At 34.8% G+C, this 25,391-nt stretch overlaps 2 protein-coding genes and 1 long non-coding RNA gene across 5 annotated transcripts in view; 2 read left to right on the top strand and 1 right to left on the bottom strand.

Annotated features, from left to right (window-relative positions):
- Nucleotides 1-22,439, top strand: part of PRKAA1 (protein kinase AMP-activated catalytic subunit alpha 1) — a 34,634-nt gene extending 12,195 nt beyond the window's left edge. For all 3 annotated transcript variants that reach the window (XM_037798894.1, XM_037798893.1, XM_037798895.1), the window contains 8 exons: nt 2,726-2,867; nt 4,617-4,710; nt 8,229-8,373; nt 9,603-9,690; nt 11,438-11,662; nt 17,705-18,191; nt 18,301-18,427; nt 18,999-22,439. In XM_037798894.1, coding sequence (XP_037654822.1) covers nt 2,726-2,867; nt 4,617-4,710; nt 8,229-8,373; nt 9,603-9,690; nt 11,438-11,662; nt 17,705-18,191; nt 18,301-18,427; nt 18,999-19,243 — 1,553 coding nt within the window. In that variant the 3' untranslated portion in view covers nt 19,244-22,439. The remainder of the gene's footprint in view (nt 1-2,725; nt 2,868-4,616; nt 4,711-8,228; nt 8,374-9,602; nt 9,691-11,437; nt 11,663-17,704; nt 18,192-18,300; nt 18,428-18,998) is intronic.
- On the bottom strand, nt 10,755-25,363 carry LOC119505956. Its single transcript, XR_005210913.1, has 3 exons — nt 25,038-25,363; nt 19,129-19,178; nt 10,755-11,090 (listed from the first exon to the last, which is right to left on the bottom strand). It is a non-coding gene; the product is annotated as an uncharacterized LOC119505956 (long non-coding RNA).
- TTC33 (tetratricopeptide repeat domain 33) overlaps nt 25,246-25,391 on the top strand; it is a 45,569-nt gene continuing 45,423 nt past the window's right edge. Inside the window, exon 1 of the mRNA XM_037798897.1 lies at nt 25,246-25,379. The gene's annotated coding sequence lies outside the window, so the exon portion shown is untranslated. The remainder of the gene's footprint in view (nt 25,380-25,391) is intronic.

Below are 25,391 nucleotides of genomic sequence, written 5' to 3'. Positions count from 1 at the left end.
TCTACTCATCCATCCATACACTAGATAAAGGCAGTGTGCTCCATGAGGTTATCACAATCATGCTGTCACCCCTTGTAAGCTACATTGTTATACAGTCATCTTCAAGAGTCCAGACTACTGGGTTGGAGTTTGATAGTTTCAGGTATTTACTTCTAGCTATTCCAATACATTAAAACCTAAGAGGTGTTATCTATATAGTGCATAAGAATGTCCACCAGAGTGACCTTTCAACTCCATTTGAAATCTCTCAGCCACTGAAACTTTATTTCGTTTCATTTCACATCCCCCTTTTGGTCAAGAAGATATTCTCAATTTCCCACGATGCTGGGTCCAGATTCATCCCCAGGAGTCATATCCTGTGTTGCCAGGGAGATTTACACCCCTGGGAGTCAGATCCCATGTAGAGGGGAGGGCAGTGAGTTCGCCTGCCGAGGTGGCTTGGAGACAGAGAGAGGGCCACATCTGAGCAACAAAGAGGTACTCGGGGAGACTCTTAGGCACAATTATATGCAAGTCTAGTTTCTCCCTGGCAGTAATGAGCTTCATAAGGGCAAGTCCCATGATAGAGGGCTCGGCACATCAGACCCCCAGTCCTCAATGTTTGTGACAACGTCAGCATCAGTTCAGGTGAGGAAGTCCAACTCTTCCACATTTTCCCCCAGTTCCTCAGGGTAGCCCTGCAAATATATTTTTATTCTCTGCACAAATTACTTCGGGATGTGTCACTGTTTCACTCTAACCTATACAAACCTACCATATCTCACTTCCCATTCAAAGTTCCATGTAATTGTGCTGTTTGAACAAACTGACTGTAGAGTTATACTGTTTAGAAAACATAGATCCTGCACCAAATAGACATCTCTTCCCTTGGTCTCACATGGAAGTTCAAGTTTTAAAACGCAGTCAGTTTCGACCTTTACCCTTTGGCCCGGTTTGGCCTAGTCTTAACCAGATCTGCTTCATTCAAATCACTAATTGAAGTCTGGGCTCTTTTTCAGCTTTTTTTTTAACAGTTGCTGTATGCGCTAATACTGACATTCATATCTACTGAGCTCTAGCTCTGAGTTTCAGGTGTCACACAGATACCCAGTGTTCCAGAGACCAACCCATCAGGTTACACGCTAAGGGATCAGCATCTTCAAGTTTGGAGTAGCCATTACAATTCAGGAATACATTAGACTGCTTGGCCATGATTTTGAGATTCTTTGAGCTAGGTTAATTGTAGTCATAAGAAAATTTAGAGATTCCTCTTTCATGGTGGTAGTTAAAAAATAGTATTTTAATTTTATGATTCTATGAGCATCCTTTGGGTTAGAATAGACTATCTTGCATTTGCACATTTGGTAGAAATATTTGTATCGTAGAGGTATTATGAAGGTGAAGAAAGGAACTGTTCAAAGTGGAAGGTGAATTTGGGTGGGTAAATTATATTCTCTGAAAAGGATTGGGAGTTAGGGCTCTGATTTAAACACTGCCTTTGAATCTTATTTAACAATCTTTGTTCTGTTATTGTGAATTACTTGTATAACCCAACCTTAGAATTAATATTATTAAGTCTATTTTAGCAAAGTAGTAAGTGCTAAAAAAATTTTTAAAGTACCAAAAATAATGAGAAGCCACTGTCCCCTGTTCTATCCCTCTAAATTGCAGTGTGTGTCAGTGGGCAGAATAGCTCATCACTCATTGTTTTGGTCAGCCTGGTGTGAAAAAAGTGTTGAATTGTTGAAAACCACTGGACACATGAAATGTAAGGTTCTCTCCAGTTTTAAAATGCTATGCTTTTTACTGTTAAATTGTGAAGAGCACATATTAAGTGAGGAACAAGCAAGAGGTCTTTATTCTTTGGGGGGGAAATATTTATCTTGTTTTGCTCCTGCTTAAAAACCTGTGGTGGTTCTCAACCTTCTGAAGTTTTTAAAGGATGGTCAGACTCAACTCCATCCCAGACCTCAGATCAAGCAGAAAAGTCTTTTCAGATTAATGACAGTGGTTCCTTGTTTCAAATAATGTTTCAAACATAAGAAATTTAAAATATCAAGTTGGGTTTTCAGCTTGGAAACAATAAAAAATATGAATACATATTCTCCAGTAGTTCTTGAGAAAGAGTGCATGGAAGCTAAACTTTTGAGACTTTGTCTCTTTGAAAATGTCTAAGTTCTGTCACCATTGACTGTTTTTTGGGTATAGCATTCAAAATTGAAACACAAATTACTTAATTTTTTCTTGTTTTAGCTTCATTAAAAAAATAGAAATCACGTGCCCATCCAAAATTTAAAAGGTTCAGGGCGTTATGGATGATGGAAGGGTGTCTTTAGCATGAGGGAATTTTGGGGAATGATGGAACTGTTCTGTATCCTGATTATGGCGGTTGTTACACAAATCTCTACATGTGTTAAAATTCATAGAAAAAAAGCTCAGTTTGTATATATAGTAGCTTAAAAAATAAACTAAAAAATTTAAAAGTTACAAAAGTATACAACAAAAAGTCTCTCACTTTTTGCCTTCTAGCTTTTCATTTTGGAGGAATCTACTGTTACCAGTTTCTTATGTATTCGCTCACTTAATCACTCTTAAGCATTTAAACACTCAGAGCTATTTGGGCAGAAGAGAAAGGAACTTAAATTTGTTGAAGTATTTTCTGAGAACTATGATTATTACTCTTGGAATAGGTTTAAATGTGTTATTAATCAAGCCTGGTACTAATTATTAAATATTATTTCTACAGTTGGCAAACATGAATTGACTGGGCATAAAGTTGCTGTGAAAATACTCAATCGACAGAAGATTCGAAGCCTTGATGTGGTAGGAAAAATCCGCAGAGAAATTCAGAACCTCAAGCTTTTCAGGCACCCTCATATAATTAAACTGTAAGCTCTGATTATATTAAATGTGGTCAAATGATCTTTTCATCACTTCTGTTAACCTTCTTAATCTGACAGTTAGGAAAGATAACTAACATTTCTCCTTTCTATTTGCTGAAGGTTTTGAGAAGTTTCTTCCTGTTCATGTATTTTTCCAACCCTGTTCTTGGTGACTTAAGCCTTATGTTCATGTTTTGCCCTTGAGCTTATCAGCTGTTATCCTTCTCATTTACTTCTGTCTTCTGGACAGATACCCTTCGATAGATAATGTTCAGTGCTCCTATTGCTGTAGAATCAACAATGATTTGCTAGTAAAAACTCTACCTCCAAATTTCCACATGATATCATTTAGCCCTCACTAGAAACAGAGCAGAAGAAAGAGTTTTCTCCCATGTTGCTTATACCTGATAAAACAAATAATAAAATTTTAGGAACCCAATATTTCAGAAGGGCAGTAATCTTACTGCTAATTTACAGTTGCCAGTTGTTAGGTCTACAGATAAGTTATTTGCTGCTCTCAGCTCCTACTTTATTATGCAGGCATCAAATGAAAGCTGCTTAGACTTTTTTTTTTTTTAATTTTTATTTTAGTAGTGTACTGTATATACAACCTAAAATTTCCCCTTTTAACCACATTCAGAAAAGTAATTCAGTGGTGTTAATTACATTCACAGTGTTGTGCCACCATCACCATCAGCTGCTTAAGCTTTTGAACTAAATGGGCTGACTTAACATTTGTTTCACTGACACGGTTTCTTATTTGTTGAGGTACCATGGTTTTAAATACCATCCATATGCTGATGCATCCTAAATGTAAATCTCCTGCCTCATATACCTCTTTGCTATACTCCAGACTTGTATGTGCACTGACTACTTAACATCTTCATCTGGATGTACATGGGGCATTTCAAACTTAACATGGGCAAAGTTGAATTGTGTTACCCTCCCAAACTGAGTCTTCCCAAGATCAATCCTCTTTCTCTTACTTCCCACCATCCATTCCATGTCTTTCCTTCAAAATATATCCAGGATCTGTTTCTCACTTCCTTCATCTTCATCTTTAGTCTGAGCCACCATCATCTCTCTTGTGGACCACTGCAGTAGCTTGCTGCTTCCACCTTTTCTGTCTGCAGTCAACTTCTCACACCATTGCCATCAGTATACTTTTAATATGTCAGATCACATGACTACTCTGCTAAATGCCATCAATAGCTTTTCATCTCACTTAGAATAAAAGCCAAAGCCTCATCATGGCCTGTAAGGTGCTCTGTTCTGTGGTCTCCAGTTAGCTCTTTGACTCTACATCCTTTTCCTCTCTCCCAGCTCATTCTGCCCTAGCCGCCTTACCATTTCTTGAATATTCCAGGCAGGCTTTCCCCTGGGGGCCTTTGCACTTGCTTTTGCCTCTGCCTGGTTCACCTTCCTCCTAGATAAAGGCATAGTTTGCTCCCTTCTTTCAGGTTCTGCTCAAATGTTAATTTATCAGAGAAGCCTTCTTTGATTACCTTGTATAAAACATTCCTAGTTTGCTTTAGTCTCTTTATAGTACATTCTACCACCTGATATATTGCTTATATATTTAGTATCTGTTTCCTGGTTTCTGAAACATGAACTCCATTAGGGCAGAGAATTTGTTTTGTTCTTTGCTGTTTTCCCAGCTCCTAGCACAGTGCCTGCTACATTATAAGAACTTAGTAAATATTTATTGAATGAATGAATGTTTTAATATCGGTAGATAATGTTTTTTCTCACCAGGTACCAGGTCATCAGTACACCATCTGATATTTTCATGGTGATGGAATATGTCTCAGGAGGAGAGCTATTTGATTATATCTGTAAAAATGGAAGGGTAAGCAGTTCTGATTTAATCCTGTATATGTATTGTAATTTCCCTCATCCCTTTTGGCACCAAAATGTCAGAAAGCAATTTTGTTAGTAGATCTATTTAATAATTCCATTCCCTTAATCATTTTTGTTTAGAACCATAGTCTGTTTAGAACTAGAAAGGACCTTAAAGGTTATCTTCTTTAGTCCACTTACACAGATGTGGAAACTGAGACTCATAATTTATTTGTTTGCTCTAGGTCACATAACTTACCAATGACAACGTTGGATTGAGACCCCAGAAATCATGATCCTCAAACTTATGCTTTTAGGGGATACAAATATTTTTAATGTTTGTATATATTTAATCCTTACAAAGTATATTGTTAAATACTTAAAGATCTACGCCTTGCTAGAGAACACTAGCCACATTTAAATTGCATTCATTTTTGGTTTCAGAAATCTGATGTACCTGGAGTAGTAAAAACAGGCTCCATGAAGGAGGTGGGAATTAGACTTAAAGAATGTAGATCTGGAAGGAACTTTAGAAGACTTTTTGAACAGTACTTTAAGTTACAGATATGAAAACTGAACACCAATCCCCTTCATCCCTTTTCCCACAGGCAAGTTATAGCACATGCAAAAGCCCCTTTCTGGAAGAGCCCCATCTAGCACATAGAAGGCAATTTTTGTCACTCCCAATCTAAAGTTCTTACAATACTCAGTCATTTGTTTGTTCTCTATAGCATATCTGTTTTACTTTCATCCAAATCATACCCATTAACCAAGTTAATTTTGATTTTTAACAAGTTTCTGAACATGGTTCATTTCAACTGTAGGTATTCCCCTTCTTCCATCTCTTCCCTGCCCCAATAGTTCTTCTTAGAAAAATGGAAACAGGCACAAGTTGAACTGATATGTTTTCTTATCTTTTCTTTTTTCCAGTTTTTATTTCTTGGTCATTCTGTTTTACATTGTGGGAAATTTATTTTACCTGAAATTAAAATTTCAGCTGTCATATTTTCTATTTCAAAGATCTTTCTTGTTTTCTGAAATTTTCTTTTCTTTAATTAGGCTGCTTTTTGCTCCATGATATAATAATCTTGTTTCTGAGGATAATTAGTTTACTTTTTTAAAGTTTTCTTCTGTATCCCACATTGTTTCTGTACCTTCTGTGCCTCCTTTTTTCTGTTCATTTTTATTGGTCTTTGTCTTTTGTGTATGGCCTTTCTTCAGATAATCCAGTGATTCTTGGTTGTCTGTTCATATTCAAGAGTGAGATACTAAATGTGGGAGGGCCTTACTAATTGTGGGCTTTCCCATAGGTTGAATAGGGAGGGACCTGTCTATTTTATTAGAACACATAAAATGTCAGTAATTATTTTTCTTGGGTAAAACAGTTGCTCCAGAAGAAACCTTCCAGTTTCCTGGAGGGTATTAGGTTAGCAGCCAGTGTTCTGAGAGCTGGGTTGAGAAGTGGGCTGCAAGTCTCACTAATTCATATGCTGACTCTCACCTGATTCCCATGTTTTCCACATGGTGCTCCGTCCCTGCCTTGGTGTACTTGAGAACAGAGCTGGTTTAGTCTTACAAAAGCATAAACTATGGGTCTTATTTCCCAGTAGGGGTGAGTTTAATTGCTTTTACTTTCAACCATCTTGTTCTCAGGCCCACCTCTCACATCTACCTTCAGAAGTTTCCAATGCTTCCAATTTCTGAGCCTTTCCATAATTCCTTGTGTGGATGAATTTATTTCTTACAGGCTTCCAACCCTATAGGCTTAGGTTTCAGCTTTCTCTAGTTGACTGAGTCATTTATCACTGTTCATCTACTGTTCGGCTTGGTGATTTCTCCTGATTACTGCTGTCTCTTCTCTTGCGCTTTCTAGCTTTATATACTGTTTACTACTAATGGCATTTTAGTGATGTTTTAAGAAGTGGAGACAAAAGATGTATGCTTAACCTGCAATGTTTTACCAGAAATATTCTTTGGCTTCTCTAATCTTTCCTAATAGATGTCCCCTCATTCATTCTTTGTACTCTGTTTTTTATTGTTTTTGTTGTTGTTTTGGGAGGGGGTTGCTGTGAACAGGGCCGGTTTTTTTTTTGTTTTTTGTTTTTTTTTTGAGAAATTGTGAGTCTACAAAGCAGTATGAATAAAACACAGGTTCCTGTACACCACCCCACCACCAATACCTGCACTGGTCTGGAACATTTGTTACAATTGATGATAACACTTTTTTTTTTTTAAATAATTGTACTATTTTTTAAATTGTAGTCACCTTTATTCTTTCTTATGATAGTATAATATTCATTTCTGTATCCTTTCTAGTTATTTTACCTCTTACATTTTGTTGTCAATTAAGTTTTCTCCTACTCTTTCATATTTGGAATGGATATTTCTTTTTCCCTGTGTAATATATTTGATATAAAGTTGTATTAAAAAATGAACTTATATTTCTTCTAGAAATAAAGGTGTTGGATTGCTAAAGTATTAGTATTTTCTCTAGAGCAAGGAAATATCATAGTACTTTAGTAGTTTTAATTTTTCTTTTAAAAGAAATTACTAGTTTGTCTTTTCTCCCAGATTATCCATGTCATTTAAGATATAGAAGTCTGGTTTTAGAATGCTAATTAGTGAGCCGTGTTAGAATATTGCATATTAGAGTCCCTTGCCTGGAGGATTAATAGCTTATTTATTAAATGTGACTTCTTTGAAAGCAGGCATGTCCAAGTAATAGTTATCATTATCATTTATGGAAAAAATTATAAAATAGGAAAATATAAATATAAAGAGAAGTTTTTAAAGACTATTTAGAAAAATGTAGTTGTAACATAAGATGCAGTTTTTTCCATAAGCATACTAAAAACAAATGCTTTTATACTTTATTAAGTAAATGAAGTAGGTTTTTCTTTTATTAAAATATATGTTATTTCAAGACTAATTATAGCATGGTTGCTCCTAATTTATTAACAATGCATGAATGTTACTTCCTCATATAGTACCCCCCCACCACACACCATTCTCTGTGCCTTTATTTTGCTTTATTTTTCTTCAAAGCATTCTCACCTCTTGGTATTATATATTTGTTTATTGACTATTTCATCAACTAGGTTTGGGCCTTTGTTTTACTCATTGCTATGTCATGAGTGCAGTGCATGGCACATTGAAGGTGTTCAATAAATATTTGTTAAAGGAATGAAAGATTAAATAATTCCAATTTACAGGAGAAAACAGGCTAAGTTTCAAGTAGAAATGGAAGCTATTTGAAATAGCTCATAAGATACAGAGGAAAGCAAGCTATAATAATGGTGTCATAGGAAAATACTAGAAAGCTAAGTTACTGATTTGGGTACCAGGAGCCTCCTAGCATTTCCATTTTGTGCTACATGTATCTCTTCCTCATTTCAAAAGTGTTTCTTGAGTGAGGTTCATTTAAGAAGGTTTCATACATTTTGACAATTTTATACATTGGAGGATTATAGATAGGAGAATTTTTTTTTTGAAAGTCACTCCTTTAAGATACCTCTCTACTGTTCTTAGCTGGATGAAAAAGAAAGCCGTCGTCTGTTCCAACAAATCCTTTCTGGTGTGGATTACTGTCACAGGCATATGGTGGTCCATAGAGATTTGAAACCTGAAAATGTCCTGCTTGATGCACACATGAATGCAAAGATAGCTGATTTTGGTAAGGACATTTTTTATTTTCACATATTCATTATGTTTACCAACATGAGTAGCATTATTCAGATAATTTTTACTTTTATGTTATAGTATATCTTCACCATTTTGCTTATGAGCATACAAAAAGGAGAATAGCTAAGGAATTCTCTTTCTTTAGCTTTATGTCTTATAAAAAAAATATGGATTTTGTGACAATAGGTTAACAGTTTAAGTTGGCAGCTAAGAGATCATTTGAAAAGAGAAAGAGACTACTATTTGTGAAGGAAAAAGGTAGCAACCCTATTTCCATATGTTCTTTTGGTCAAGTATGGAGCAAGAGGAAAGTGACTACAATGGAATTATTCAAAACTTTGAAAGCCAGAGGTAAATTAAATGAACAAAATCACCAAAAAAAAAAAAAAAAAAAATTACAGTAAAATATTTTAAGTGATAGAAAAAGCATAATTTCAGGTTGAGGAAGATGGTTTTGATTGTCAAAAATGAACTTATTTTTCCTTTCCTTCTTATATATATTGCCACTTACATGATTAAACCTAAGAGAAAAATGAATCTTTGCAACTCTCTTCTTTTAGCTGACTTGAGCTCAAGTCAGTGGATATTCTTAAAAATATTCTCTCAGTTTTGAATATGTGTATATTTTAATCTGAGTCTCACTAAACAGTACTACCTCTGAGCTCCTGCTTTTATGTGTCTAGTTAAATTATTTGACTTCTTTATTTCTTAGTTCTTAATTGTTGTGGTTATTTTTAAGAGTGCACTTTTGAAGGAGCAAAAATTTCTTTTGGTGGAGCAGAGGTTTTTTTTTTGGAATTAAACTCTGTGGGAATTTTAAGTTACAAAATTGTTGTGTGTGTGTGTTTTTAAAGAATCAGAATAGAGTTAATAGAAACTTTGAATTTTAATCCTTCTATTAATCTGTTACAGACTTTCCTAGTAATTTCTGTATTAATAACACTTAAACATGCTAAGTTTATTCTAGTAAACAAAATAACCAATAGCTTAATATTTACTCAGTAATGTTCAGCAATGGATTAACTTTAAATTGAAATAGTTTACAAATTTTAGGGCATAATGGCAGAATATTTGGGACTAGTGAAGACTATAGGATTTTTTTGCAGTAAAGAACAAAATGATTTATTGCTTTCATGCAAACTCACTGTTTGGTTTAATGGGGTTTTGGTTTTTATTTTTATCCTTGGGAAATCTTGAGTAGCTGATTTTGTGCACTTCCAGGTCTTTCAAACATGATGTCAGATGGTGAATTTTTAAGAACAAGTTGTGGCTCACCCAACTATGCTGCACCAGAAGTAATTTCAGGAAGGTAGTATTTGACATTCCCTGCCATACATTACATTTTTATAATTGTCTTTTCCTCCTAGATTTTATCAGTCTGTAGTGTCATATTAAATTCTTGGTGAAAGGAAAGAAATTTAGGGTGCATTCTTTTCTTACCGGAAAGTGTTCTAAGAATAAAATAAGTGAATAGGGGTTAATGACTTCATTTATAGAGGAGAATGTTGATTTGCTAGTCAATATTACAGTAAAATAGTTAAATGAGAGTACTTCCATTTTTTCCCTTGTGGAAGAAATGACTCACCATTTACTTCAGTGAAGAATTAAAGATGTAATGTATAGCTTTAATTTTTCAGGTAGATGGCATTTTGTAGTAACTTCGGGCTTTATGATAAGGTGTCTTGGAAATCGGATTGAAGTATTTATAAAATCTTCATACTTCACTATGCTGAATCTTCATTCTTTAAATCTTCTAAAGAGTGCAAGATTACAAGGATTCTAACCTCTCAGTTTAGTAACCACCATCACTGAGAACATGAGAAGATTTGTACTGTACAGCTTTCTGAATAGTTTAGAAGACAGGGGAATTTAATATGTTTAAAAGATAACTTCTTTACTGTACCAATGAAATTGAAAACAGAGAGGCTTAAGTTCACTTACTAGCTTTTATAATTAACTTTTTTTATAATTAAATTTTAATAACTCTGCATCCAAACCATGTTTCTTCATTTGAATATATCACACCTTGATTAATTCAGAATGCAGAAATATTGTAGTATTTTCTTTGATTTTGCGAAGCCCCGAGGCAGAGTATTTTCACAAGCTTGCTTGCTTAGCCTGCTCAAAGAAATGGTATTTGTGTAAAGGCATGTCTATGAATAAGGCAGGAGTACCTAATTTTAGTTTTATCAAGCTTCGTTGTTATATTTTTGTATTACCTTAATGCTCCAAATTCTTTTTATTATTATTATTATTATTTCATTTGTGTTGTCTATCTTAATTCTTTCTGGAAGAAAACAATTCAGAACCTGGATACTGCACTTAGTATTAATTAAATAAATAAATAGAAATGATTATGCATATATACAGTGGTGATTACTGGAATCCAATTTTCCCAGTTTTATTGAAGAATTTTCCTTTCAAAAGAGCATTTATTGATCAAACAGTTTACTTTATTACAGAAATCCTTTCCCTGAAGCCAGGATATGAATGGGTGGTCTAAGTAGCTAGCCTGTCACTAGTTAAGTCAGTTGGCTATAGTATACAGCAAATGGGAGTTTAAATCTTCTGTGAACCAGTTAGCTTGGCTTCCTTCCACAGCTTCAGGCTCCTATTACCTCGGTAGGGGATCCTTGGTTGAGAAGAGTGTAATCAGAATCCATCACTAAAGAACATTTGCAGTTGATGAAAGATCATGTAGTCTCTCCTCTGTAACCAAAAAAACAATAGTTTTAAATTGAGTAATGATGTTTGTTGAAAGTTTCGCTTATTGGTTGGATCCCTTGAGGGCTGTAGTAAGGTAGTAGGAATAGAATTTTAGATATGGTCTGTAACTTGTAAAAGTTCTTGACTTTTGTTTTTGAAGATAAAATGAATGAATTTCTATTATCTTTTATAATGTATTTGTCATTTTATAATAGAAAATTAGGATCTTTATTTATAGCTATAGAAATCATTTTCTAATTCTTCATGAAGTATCCATATTTGAAATTTTTGACTGATTGAATCGTGAGTTACTAATGATTATTTAATACAAATGGTATCTCCTGTTACAGATTATATGCAGGTCCAGAGGTAGATATATGGAGCAGTGGGGTTATTCTCTATGCGTTATTATGTGGAACCCTTCCATTTGATGACGATCATGTGCCAACTCTTTTTAAGAAGATATGTGATGGGATCTTTTATACCCCGCAGTATTTAAATCCTTCTGTGATTAGCCTTTTGAAACATATGCTGCAGGTGGATCCCATGAAGAGGGCCACAATCAGAGATATCAGGTAATAAAGCAATTTAGAGGTTTTCAGATCTAATATTATCTGTGATACAAGTAGAGTGAAAAAAAAGTTGTAGAACAGTATATACAGTGTAATTCTGTTTTTATGTTACAAAATTACAGTTTATAAACATTTATTTATATTATTTTGACATTAAAAAATGCCTGGAAGAATATACACTAAACTGTTTACCTTAGAGAAGTAAGATGATTGATAGGGGAGAGGGATTTCACTTTTTATTCATACATTTTTATTTGTTTTGAAATTGTTAAAATGAATATTATATCACTTTTTAAATTGAAAACAGCTAATGAAAAATTTAAAAAAGGACCCTGGTGGGGTGTTAAATTTTATGAGGTTCTTTAGGATTTTCTATTGTGTGCTTCATATTTGACTTTAATATAATCTTTTTATGATTAATACTTTTTAGTAAATTTGTGTTGCTATTTGAGTTCTGATCTCGTGAATTATTGTATGTTTTCCTTCTGTTCACTTCAAGGAATGAGAAAAATATTAATCAGTGACGTTTTTTCTAGTAGTGTAGATTGAATTACATATGAAATAGCTGCTCTGTAGGTAAAAAACTGTTAATAATACTGCCTAGTAGTTTAAATAAGGCAGAAGAGATTATGGCAAATCTACTTCTTAATGAGCCATTTCTGATGAAAACTTAAAAAAACTCATTCCAAGCTTTATTTCTTCCACCACCACTTTTTTCTTTCTTCTTTTCTATGGAAATTTGTTTTGCTCTTCTAATGGCTAGGCCACATACTTCTTAGGGATGGGGGAGATTGAAGAAGGAAATCTGATACAGTAGTAAATAAGAAGGCATAAGAGTAATGAAGAAGGAAAGATTATGCTTGGAACTTGAAGCTTGATTCCTTTCCATTTATTCCATGAGCTTGTGACTAGTGCTAAAAAAGGTACCATGAATGGCAAGTCATAATTTTACAACCCAAGGGATAAGTCATAACATTCTTTAAAATTTATAATTTTATTTACTTATTTTTTTAGTCTTCATTTTATTGAGATATATTCACATACCACGCAGTCACACAAAACAAATCATACATTCCATTGTTCACAGTACCATTACATAGTTGTACATTCATCACCTAAATCAATCCCTGACACCTTCATTAGCACACACACAAAAATAACAAGAATAATAATTAAAGTGAAAAAGAGCAATTGAAGTAAAAAAGAACACTGGGTACCTTTGTCTGTCTGTTTGTTTGTTTCCTTCCCCTATTTTTCTACTCATCCATCCATAAACTAGACAAAGGGGAGTGTGGTCCTTATGGCTTTCCCAATCCCATTGTCACCCCTCATAAGCTACATTTTTATACAATTGTCTTCGAGATTCATGGGTTCTGGGTTGTAGTTTGATAGTTTCAGGTATCCACCACCAGCTACCCCAATTCTTTAGAACCTAAAAAGGGTTGTCTAAATTATGCGTAAGAGTGCCCACCAGAGTGACCTCTCGGCTCCTTTTGGAGTCTCTCTGCCACTGAAGCTTATTTCATTTCCTTTCACATCCCCCTTTTGGTCAAGAAGATGTTCTCCGTCCCATGATGCCAGGTCTACATTCCTCCCTGGGAGTCATATTCCATGTTGCCAGGGAGATTCACTCCCCTGGGTGTCTGATCCCACGTAGGGGGGAGGGCAGTGATTTCACCTTTCAAGTTGGCTTAGCTAGGGAGAGAGAGCCACATCTGAGCAACAAAGAGGCATTCGGGAGGAGGCTCTTAGGCACAATTAAAGGGAGGCCTACCCTCTCCTTTACAGCAACCGTCTTCCCAAGGGTAAAACCTATGGTAGAGGGCTCAGCCCATCAAACCACCAGTCCCCTATGTCTGTGGTCATGTTAGCAACCATCGAGGTGGGGTAGGTCAATACCCCTGCATTCTCCACGGGCTCCTCAAGGGGGCGCTACATATTTTTTTCCTTTTTTTTTTTTTTTAACTTTTTTTTCTTTTTTAAATCAACTGTATGAAAAAAAATTAAAAAAAAAAAAAAGACATATAAAAGAACATTTCAAAGAGACCATAACCAGGGAGTAAGAAAAAGACAACTAACCTAAGATAACTGCTTTACTTCCAACCTGTTCCTACTTTACCCCAAGAAAGTTACCTAATATAGCAACATTTCTGTGAACTTGTTCCTACTATATCCATCAGAAATTAACAGACCATAGTCATTCCTGGGCATCCCCAGAACGTTAAATAGCTTATCTGTTCTTGGATTATTGTTCCCCCTTCCTTAATTGCTCTCTATTGCTAGTTCCCCTACATTCTACATTATAAACCATTTGTTTTACATTTTTCAAAGTTCACATTAGTGGTAGCATATAATATTTCTCTTTTTGTGCCTGGCTTATTTCGCTCAGCATTATGTCTTCAAGGGTCATCCATGTTGTCATATGTTTCACGAGATCGTTCCTTCTTACTGCCGTGTAGTATTCCATCGTGTGTATATACCACATTTTATTTATCCACTCATCTGTTGAAGGACATTTGGGTTGTTTCTATCTCGTGGCAATTGTGAATAATGCTGCTATGAACATTGGCGTGCAGATACTTGTTCGTGTCACTGCTTTCCGATCTTCCAGGTATATACCGAGAAGTGCAGTCGCTGGATCGAATGGTAACTTTATATCTAGTTTTCTAAGGAACTGCCAGACTGACTTCCAGAGTGGCTGAACCATTATACAGTCCCACCAACAATGAATAAGAGTCCCAATTTCTCCACATCCCCTCCAGCATTTGTAGTTTCCTGTTTGTTTAATGGCAGCCACTCTAACCGGTGTTAGATGGTATCTCATTGTGGTCTTAATTTGCATCTCTCTAATAGCTAGTGAAACTGAACATTTTTTCATGTGTTTCTTGGCCATTTGTATTTCCTCTTCAGAGAACTGTCTTTTCATATCTTTTGCCCATTTTATAATTGGGGTGTCTGTACTCTTGTCATTGAGTTGTAGGATTTCTTTATATATACAAGATACCAGTCTTTTGTCAGATACATGGTTTCCAAAAATTTTTTCCTGTTGAGTTGGCTGCCTCTTTACCTTTTTGAGAAATTCCTTTGAGGTACAAAAACTTCTAAGCTTGAGGAGTTCCCATTTATCTATTTTTTTCTTTTGTTGCTTGTGCTTTGGGTGTAAAGTCTAGGAAGTGGCCGCCTAATACAAGGTCTTGAAGATGTTTTCCTACATTATCTTCTAGGAGTTTTATGGTACTTTCTTTTATATTGAGATCTTTCATCCATTTTGAGTTAATTTTTGTGTAGGGTGTGAGGTAGGGGTCCTCTTTCATTCTTTTGGATATGGATATCCAACTCTCCCAGCCCCATTTGTTGAAAACACCATTATGACTCAGTTCAGTGACTTTGGGGGCCTTATCAAAGATCAGTCAGCCATAGATCTGAGGGTCTATCTCTGAATTCTCAATTCAATTCCATTGATCTATATGTCTATCTTTGTGCCAGTACCATGCTGTTTTGACAACTGTGGCTTTGTAATAAGCTTCAAAGTCAGGGAGTGTAAGTCCTCCCACTTCGTTTTTCTTTTTTAGAGTGTCTTTAGCAATTCGAGGCATCTTCCCTTTTCAAATAAATTTGATAACTAGCTTTTCCAAGTCTGCAAAGTAGGTTGTTGGAATTTTGATTGGGATTGCATTGAACCTGTAGATGAGTTTGGGTAGAATTGACATCTTAATGACATTTAGCTTTCCTATCCATGAACATGGAATATTTTTCCATCTTTTAAGGTCCCCTTCTATTTCTTTTAGTAGAGTTATGTAGTTTTCTTTGTATAGGTCTTTTACATCTTTGGTTAAGTTTATTCCTAGGTACTTGATTTTTTTAGTTGCTATTGAAAATGGTATCTTTTTCTTGAGTGTCTCTTCAGTTTGTTCATTTCTAGCATATAGAAACATTACTGACTTATGTGCATTAACCTTGTATCCCGCTACTTTGCTAAATTTGTTTATTAGCTCTAGTAGCTGTATCGTTGATTTCTCAGGGTTTTCCAGATACAAGATCATATCATCTGCAAACAATGACAGTTTTACTTCTTCTTTTCCAATTTGGATGCCTTTTATTTCTTTGTCTTGCCGGATTGCCCTGGCTAGCACTTCCAGCACAATGTTAATAACAGTGGTGATAGCGGGCATCCTTGTCTTGTTCCTGATCTTAGAGGGAAGGCTTTCAGTCTCTCACCATTGAGTACTATGCTGGCTGTGGGTTTTTCATATACGCTCTTTATCATGTTAAGGAAGTTTCCTTCAATTCCTACCTTTTGAAGTGTTTTTATCAAAAACGGATGTTGGATTTTGTCAAATGCTTTTTCAGCATCTACTGAGATGATCATTTGATTTTTCCCTTTCGAATTTTTAATGTGTTGTAATACATTGATTGTTTTTCTTATGTTGAACCATCCTTGCATGCCTGGAATGAACCCCACTTGGTCATGGTGTATGATTTTTTTAATGTGTCTTTGGATTTGATTTGCAAGTATTTTGTTGAGGATTTTTGCATCTATATTCATTAGGGAGATTGGCCGGTAGTTTTCCTTTTTTGTAGCATCTTTGCCTGGTTTTGGTATTAGATTGATGTTAGCTTCATAAAATGAGTTAGGTAGTGTTCCATTTTCTTCAATGTTTTGAAAGAGTTTGAGTAAGATTGGTGTCAGTTCTTTCTGGAAAGTTTGGTAGAATTCCCCTGTGAAGCCATCTGGCCCTGGGCATTTATTTGTGGGAAGATTTTTGATGACTGATTGGATCTCTTTGCTTGTGATGGGTTGATTGAGGTCTTCTATTTCTTCTCTGGTCAGTCTAGGTTGTTCATATGTTTCCAGGAAATTGTCCATTTCCTCTACATTATCCAGTTTGTTGCCATACAGTTGTTCATAGTATCCTCTTATAATTTTTTAAATTTCTTCAGGATCTGCAGTTATGTCACCTTTTTCATTCATTATTTTGTTTATATGGGTCTTCTCTCTTTTTGATTTTGTCATTCTAGCTAGGGGCTTGTCAATCTTGTTGATCTTCTCAAAGTACCAACTTTTGGTGATATTTATCCTCTCTATTGTTTTTTTGTTCTCTATATAAAATTTATAATTTTAAAATATCTTAAGAGAGATGTTTTTGCTTTTGTTTTATATATTTTTCCAGTTAGAAGTGTTACATGTAACAATTGGAAAATACTTAGCACCAAAAAAGAAAACAGAGAATAAAAATTATTTTTAATCCTACCACCTGGAAGATAACCATTGTTCTTTTGGGTGTTTTCCTTTATAGATTTTTTTTAGCCTTAGCATAATTTTTGATAGAGTTGAGATCAAATGTGATCTTTTATATTCATGATTACGGGAATTGGTACAGGTAATTATTCAGAGCATGGTAACATACAACTGGGTTGCAATCTTAGCTCTGCCACTTACTGAATTTGAGACCTTATACAAGTTCCTTGATCTGTTTGAACCTCAGTTCTTTCATGTAAAACAAGGGGATATTATTTTCAGTTATTTTGAGAATGAAGTGAGATAATGTATATAAAATGTTTAGCCTAAAATCTAGCACATGGTAAGCACTCAATGAATGGTCGTTATAGCCTGTTTTTGAGTTGTTCTTATATTCTGCTTATTTTTTCACTAACCATTATATCAAGAGAGTATTATATGGAAGCCATGCAATATGTCGGCTTAAAATGTTCTTACCTGTTCTGTTTCTGAGCTGGTAATAGGCTGTTCTTTGTAATTGTCATTTGTTCTGAAATTTTTTATTTAAAGTGTAGGAGATTTCTTTTTCCATGGCCCTATCAATGCTTTCTCCCTCTAAAAATCAGAGTGAGGCTGGAACATTTCCCCCAGTCTGTTCAATGAAGTGTGAGACTGAGTAGAAAAAATCTTGGTATTAAAAAAAAAATGATAATTCATACAGTGTGGATATAAATATAAATGAATTCATATCGTAAATTCTTCAAACTGTTACTTTCAGTCTTAGCTCTACTCAAAATCCTTATCCCTTCCCTGCCATTTTCTCTCAGGGAACATGAATGGTTTAAACAGGACCTTCCAAAGTATCTCTTTCCTGAGGATCCATCATATAGTTCAACCATGATTGATGATGAAGCCTTAAAAGAAGTATGTGAAAAATTTGAATGTTCAGAAGAGGAAGTTCTCAGCTGCCTTTATAACAGAAATCACCAGGACCCTTTGGCAGTTGCCTATCACCTTATAATAGATAACAGGAGAATAATGAATGAAGCCAAAGATTTCTACTTGGCAACAAGCCCACCTGATTCTTTTCTGGATGATCACCATTTGACTCGGCCCCATCCCGAAAGAGTACCATTCTTGGTTGCTGAAACACCAAGGGCACGCCATACCCTTGATGAATTAAATCCACAGAAATCCAAACATCAAGGTGTAAGGAAAGCAAAATGGCATTTGGGAATTAGAAGTCAAAGTCGACCAAATGATATCATGGCAGAAGTTTGTAGAGCAATTAAACAACTGGATTACGAATGGAAGGTAAGACAGAGCATTCTGATTATGAAGCACATTTAGAAAACCTGTCATATACAAAATATTTTATATGAAAATAGCTTTTGACTTTGTTTTTGTCCATACCATATGCTAGGTTGTAAACCCGTATTATTTGCGTGTTCGAAGGAAGAATCCTGTGACAAGCACATACTCCAAAATGAGTCTACAGTTATATCAAGTGGATAGTAGAACTTACTTACTGGATTTCCGTAGTATTGATGGTATGTATGTCATACAAACAGTGAAGATAATATATTAGATCTTGTTACTTAATTGGGCTCTGTTACCTCTCTTTGTTTGTAACATTGGGCAAGTTGTTTGACTTCTCTAGGTTTATCTTAACAATAAAATGAAGGGTTGGATGAAATGATCTCTGGGATTCCTTCCAAATTTCACTTGCCTCAGTCTATGATTCTAATATAAAGGGATTAATTTTTATTGCCAGAGAATGATGTTTATTAAGTCCCAAGTTGTTGGTTTACTAGATTTGTAATGTTGAATTGCAAAAGACTGATGAGTAGCTACATACTGTAGCTAAGCTTGATTAGCCAGCATGAGAATACTTGCTGTATGTAAAAAAGGCACGTGGTTTAACACAGGCCCATTGCCTCTGTTTTAGAAGGTATGCAAAATAAGCATGCTTTTGATAGCTGGTCAGTAATCTCATTTAAGAAGCAACTTCAACACTGGCAAAAAAAAAAAAAAAAAAAAATATATATATATATATATATATATATATATATATATAGGGGGTAGAGGATTATAATAAAATTGAGATTCTTTTTTACCCAGATGAAATTACTGAGGCCAAATCAGGGACTGCTACTCCACAGAGATCAGGATCAGTGAGCAACTATCGATCTTGCCAAAGGAATGACTCAGATGCTGAAGCTCAAGGAAAATCCTCGGAAGTTTCTCTTACCTCATCTGTAACCTCCCTTGACTCTTCTCCTGTTGACTTAACTCCAAGACCTGGAAGTCACACAATAGAATTTTTTGAGATGTGTGCAAATCTAATTAAAATTCTTGCACAGTAAATGTAAAACTTTGCTTATTTCTTCAATAGCAATAAGCATGAATAAATCATAGCCAAATGCTTCCATTTATAATCAAGTTATACATAATTATAACTGAGAATTGGCCTTTTGGAATGCAATTTGCACAAGGACTGGAACATGATTAATAGTTAAAAGCCTAATGTGCAAAAATGAATTAGGATCATTTTGTTGTTCATTGTTCAGTAGGCATATAGTATAATATACAGAATGAATTATATGTCTCTCAGGCTCACTTGATTTAGCTACTTTATATTAATATTCACAGAGCTTTGTAGAACCTTCATTTACCATAAAGGCCTTCATATATTATTACACGCTGATATGTTAAACATTTGCTTCATAAATTAATTCAATAAAGATTTGCCTAGAATCCCCAGAAACCTTTATAGGTGATTTTGTTTTCTGGGTCCTTAACTGTTTAAATAGCAGGTATCTTCCAACAGTAGTAACAGACTGGATAACCTTTCCATATTCCTCTTTTACTATTCTATAGTATTTAGTAAGTGGTATCTAAGATATTAAACACAATTAAAAATTTTTTTCTTTAGCTTGGCAAGTCCAAAAACACACAGAAATAGTGTGTTCAGATACTCTTGGCACTAAGTTTAATCTTATAATATGTCCCACAATGTTCTGTACATAAATTGCTCTTTGTCATAAGACTTGAGTTGCATATACTGTAAATAAATCATGCTATTTTTTTTCAGTTTCACAAATCACTCCACTAAGTGATGTCAGTCAGTATGGAATGTATGCAAGAATTTCTAATCATTTGATTAAGTATCTTTTAAACTGACACAGAGCATAGAAAGAACATCTTTTACCAACTGTTTAAATGCTTGGATATGACTTTTTTCACCAAATATTATTATGAATTTTTTAAAAACAGAAAAACTGGAAAACCAGTAGAGTGATCACATGCACTTTACAATTCGATTCATCAATTGTTAGAATTTTGCCATATTTGATTTATCTTTATATCTATATATGTGTATATATATATAGATGGTTATGTGTATATATGTGTGTATATATGTGCTTTTTTTTTTTCCTGAGCCATTTGGATATTGCAGACATATTTGTCACCCCTGAGTACTTCATGTATCTCCTAAAAATAAGGACATTTTCCTAGAAAACAATAATACTATTATAAATTTAATAATTCCATAATATCTAATACTCAATTCATATCCAGATTTTCCCAGTTGTCTTTCAAATTTCTTTTAAAGTTGGTTATTTTGAACCAGGATCCAATTAAGGTTTATACATTGCATTTGTTTATTATGTCTCTTTAGTCAGATAAGACTTATTATTATTATTATTCTGATAAAATATCTAACAAATTGGTTAGTTCTTCTAAATGGTACCATTTTGGATTTTAGTTACTTTTTAAAAAATTAGTATGATGGGAACTGCCTAAAGATGCTTAGCCTTCCTGAGACCTCTGGTTATATATTCTTTTTCTCACTCTTAATAATAGCATCACATAATAGGTGTAAATGAAGATTTAAAGTCACCCCAGATAAAACTAATATCAGGTGTATGCTAATAAAAAATTTAAAAAGTGTCATCCATATTTGCTTTATATTATTTTTAACTTTAAGAAATTTTTTTCAGTAGTAACCATTTTCCTTTGTCACAGAGCTCGCTCTTTCTGTATTTTAAAAATCTTTTTATTTTAGAATTGCTTTTGGTAAATTTATTGAGCACCTATGTCATCAGATGATAACGTACTCAAATGTTGTGATAGTTTGTATAAATGGTTATACAAATGTAGCTGTAGATTCGGCTCCAGCACCCCTAGAAACATGCACTGAATTCAAGAGAAAAACCTTGCTTCTTTTTGGACAAGGCTTGTTCTATTCAAATTAGAATTTGGAAGTTGTACATAAAATAGAAGTTCCATTTAAATGTGAGTTCAAAATTGTATTTATAATGTATGTGGCCCTCTGTTTTGGGGATAGTGATTTTGCTTAGGCTCTCTAAATGCAGCATTATGTTCCTGATGTTAAGAACAGAAGACTGTATTTTTAGTAAGAGACTTGTTTATAGAAGTAAGAAGTCTTAATGTCTATAACGTTTCTGCTGTGGGGACAGGGAACTAAGGAGGAACCAATTAAACAGGACCTTCTAAAAATTGTTAATTTGTTAAAATGTAAACTTTGCTTCTTTTATAAGTTATTGTGATTTCTTTTAGTTACTGAGTTTTATTTTGAAACTTCAATATTGCACTTGTTCAAATAGTATAATAAAAGCACAGAGTATTGCAGTAAGTTCTTTTTTAAGCTGGGATATTTGAAATGACAACTTTTCCTTATGTATGTCAATGATGCACCAGAATTTTCACAAATTTGTTATAGTTTGCAAATTCTTATAATATTGAAGATGTAAGGGTAATCAATGCAAATGATTTTTAATCTTTTTTTAAATATCTTTTCAGCAATTTATATTTTTTGGGATTTTATGCAACCATATTTTTACTTTGTCTTAACAGCTGAAAGATGTATAAGGTTTTTGCCAGAAATGTACTGTATACAAAGTTTTAAATATAACAGATTTTACTGATGAGTACAAATTTTGCCATTAAAATAAATGAATTCTCACTGAGAGGAAATTTTCTACCAGATTGGGGGATATGGGAGCTTAATATATCATCTAATTTAATATAATTTCACTGAAATAAACATTGTTTTTACTTTAATTATTTTTCTGAGATGCTTTTGTAGTTTCTTAGAATTTTAGATGATTTTATACAAAAAGTACCCCTCCCATTCACTGCCCTTTTTGACCTTGTAGTGATACTATTCACAATTAATTTGAATTAATGCTTGGTGGTTTGTGACTAGATGTAGAACTCCATGCATCTATGCTCTGACAGGCACCTTTGGAAGAAAGAAAAAGTGTTTGCTGTTTAAATCTTTCCCCTTAACTCCCTCCTCAACCCCCAGCCCCACACCACAACAGAAATCTCATTTTCATTTTGGGTTCTCTTGACAGAGGAATGACATTCCACATACAGCATACCAAAAATTGGTAGAGGGTAGAAATCAATCTTTGTGGTGCAAAATTTTTGAGAAGTGTTCATGTATGATTAGACCAGAGTATATTTACGTCTGCAATTTCAAATACCTTGATTTGGAAAGATGGTATAATAAAAACATCACTTTTCATCTGTTACAATGTGTTTACTTTTTTAATCTCTGGGAAAACTAAATGAAAAAATGTTTATGTCTGAATATCTGCACATTATTTTTAATGGTACTTAGGTATTAACTATAGTACTTGACTAAATTTAACACTCATATTGTGATTTTGGTCTCAAATTAGTGAGTTTTTTTTTCATCTAGAAATAAATTGTCTTAAAATATTAAGACATATACAATAAAAGCCAAAGCAGCTACCATTTATCCCCTGGCTGCTAACACTAGATTTGATCAGATTTCATTATTAGTAGTAAATCTTATATCCCATATGGCACTGTTAAGCAAAGCTTACAGATTGTTGACATTCTAAATCTTTAAAATAGCTTGATGATTATAACAAAAGAAAACAATACTAAAGAGTGTTATGAACAGAACAAAAGGTTGTTCTTTTAGGGGACTTAAATATTTACCCTGACTGGATAAAATTGTACAAGAAATTCTCATGTTTGAAAAATCACATTCACTATAATAGCTAATACTTAGTGAACTGTTCTAAGTGCTGGGCACATTATAAATGCCAATAAATGTTAACTATGATAAGTTTAGTGGATTACTAGCAACTTAGATCATGTTGTCCATAAAAAAGCAGCATAGGAAACAATACTAAATATATCAATAGGGGCATCAAGATCATAGACCGGTCAAAGTAAGTAGGTAAGTGGTGGGTAAAGTGTAAAAAACTTTTTGGGAGGTAGCCTTATCAGAGCAGAGTGGATCAAGGTTAAGTTATTTGAAAACTTTGGGAAAGATCCCTAAAAAGGGGGCAGAGCTTCAAGCACCATTTAATTATTCACTCTATAAACTATATCCCTTCAAATTGCTATTATGAACCAAGCACTACGAATGTGAACATAAGTAAGACATAAATCCTGCTCTGAGTGTCTTGTCGGGGAGATAGATATTTTTCAAAGACTTTCATAGAGGTATTAATGAATACAGAAAAGTGCACAAATACTAAGTATTAAGCTCAATAAATTTTCAGTTTCAAGTTTACAGTGAACATGGCTATGTGAGCCTCTTCACAGATTAAGAAACATTGCCACCACCTTAGTGTCTATTATAACTAATCTTAGAAATAACAGAATATCACTTCTTCCCTATTCTATGGATAACAGACCAATCCCAGTACCATGCAGGGAAAAAAGTACACAAAGGTGTCAATACCAGATGTAGGGATCCTTGAAGGCCATCTCAGAGGTTGGTTACAATTACGCATTGATCAGTTTGAAAATATTGGTTCACTTATGCACTTCTAACAAATGTTGGTGTCTTAAACAATATAAATAAAAATCACATCTGATAATATCTCCACTGATTTCAACAGAAAAGTCTGGAAGTATTGGGAAGCTGTCAAGATCAAGATGGAGAATACAAATTCTCCAAAATCCTAATTTTGCTCAAAAGCTTGAATTTTATCATTGGCAACAAACACTATCAACTGTTTTTCCTGAAGTAATAGGTTCCTTTCACTTATTTTCAAGAAAAGTTCTGTGAAATACCCAAGTCTGAATAACCAGCTTGTCGATCATTCTAAACTTATGTTCCAAGAAGAAAGTGCCTACTTTACTTTATAATGCCACCTCACAAGTGCTTTTCCTTGAGACATATTTCAGTATGCAGAAGCGCTTTATGAGTACTTCCCATATTGTCACCTAGAATATTAAAAGGTACTCAAGGGTCATTTTAATGAAATAATATTTACTGTTTCATCAAGGAAATTCTTAAGCAAACTGCTTTTTATTATTATAATTTTTTTTTTTTACCGTGTGTTGTAATGGTTACAAGGACTACTAGTTCACCACTAGTGTAGTGTCACTGCTTTGATTCTGCTGAGATGTCAGTTTTACCCATCAGTGCTTCTGCACTATCAGTCAAATGCCTACATTGTGAAAAAGGCAAATAACGTTTTTATATTAGTATGAAAACAATTTTGACTTTGAGGACTCCTGAAAGGTTTTTGGCGACCCTTGGGGGTCTGAGGATCATACTTAGAAAATCATGGGTCTACATCAGTGGTTCTCAACTGGCGGGTTTTGTCTCCAGGGACTTTTGGCAATGTCTGGAGACATTTTTGGTTGTCACAACTGGGGAGAGGGAGATGCTACTGGAATCTAGGGGTTAGCAGGGAAGCTGCTAAACACCCTACAATGCATAGCCCCCCACAACAAAGAATGATCCAGCTCCAAACTTCAACTGTGCCCAGGTTGAGAAATCCTGGTCTACAAAAAATGGTCTTCCTTGGCACAAGATAGCTACATGGATAACTAACAATTTAGTTTTTCAATTTCTGAAACATTTATCTGTGTTAGGCCCACTTTTTAATTTTCAAGACATGAACCACAGCTATTTCAGGCCACAGCTCTCTTTTCTGTGTTGACTTTGTTCGTTAATTCCTACAGTTCAGCCAAAGCCCTCCCTGACCTCGCCACCCGAACCCGTTTTCAATCCCTCTCTGTCCTCTGCGTCTGGTAGGCCTCATCAGGTAGGCTGTAAACTCCTTTTGCCCAGGATCATGTCTTAATCCTCTGAGCCCCCCTCAAAATCTATTTCCCGCGCCTTGTTTGCTTTACCTGGTGCCTGTATGGGCAACCTCTGCAGCTGGGGTTACCTCTGTCCGCGCGCACGGCTGCTCGCACAAGCCGCATTTTCCCGCGCTCCCGCTTTGCGGAGGCCGGGGAGGCTGAACGCTCACTGCCGCAGATAGAGGGCGCCCCCTGACGGGGTGGCTCCGACTACAAATCCCAGAGGGTAATGCGCTTGGAGCGGGTATAGAGTCTTCCGGGATCTGTGGTCCCGGGGAAAAGATTAGCGGATGAAAGACCCTGCGAGTTGGGGCTCCCTTGTCAGCCTCGGCGGTTCGGACGCCTCGAGTCAGCCAACCCTGGTTTGTAGGAGACCAGACACCTAAGCAGGCAAGTAGAGAG

The sequence above is a fragment of the Choloepus didactylus genome, chromosome 11 (assembly GCF_015220235.1).
Source record: "Choloepus didactylus isolate mChoDid1 chromosome 11, mChoDid1.pri, whole genome shotgun sequence".
NCBI lineage: Eukaryota > Metazoa > Chordata > Mammalia > Pilosa > Megalonychidae > Choloepus > Choloepus didactylus.
Note: the sequence above shows the minus strand (reverse complement) of the source record. Positions and strands in the feature narration are given on the sequence as shown.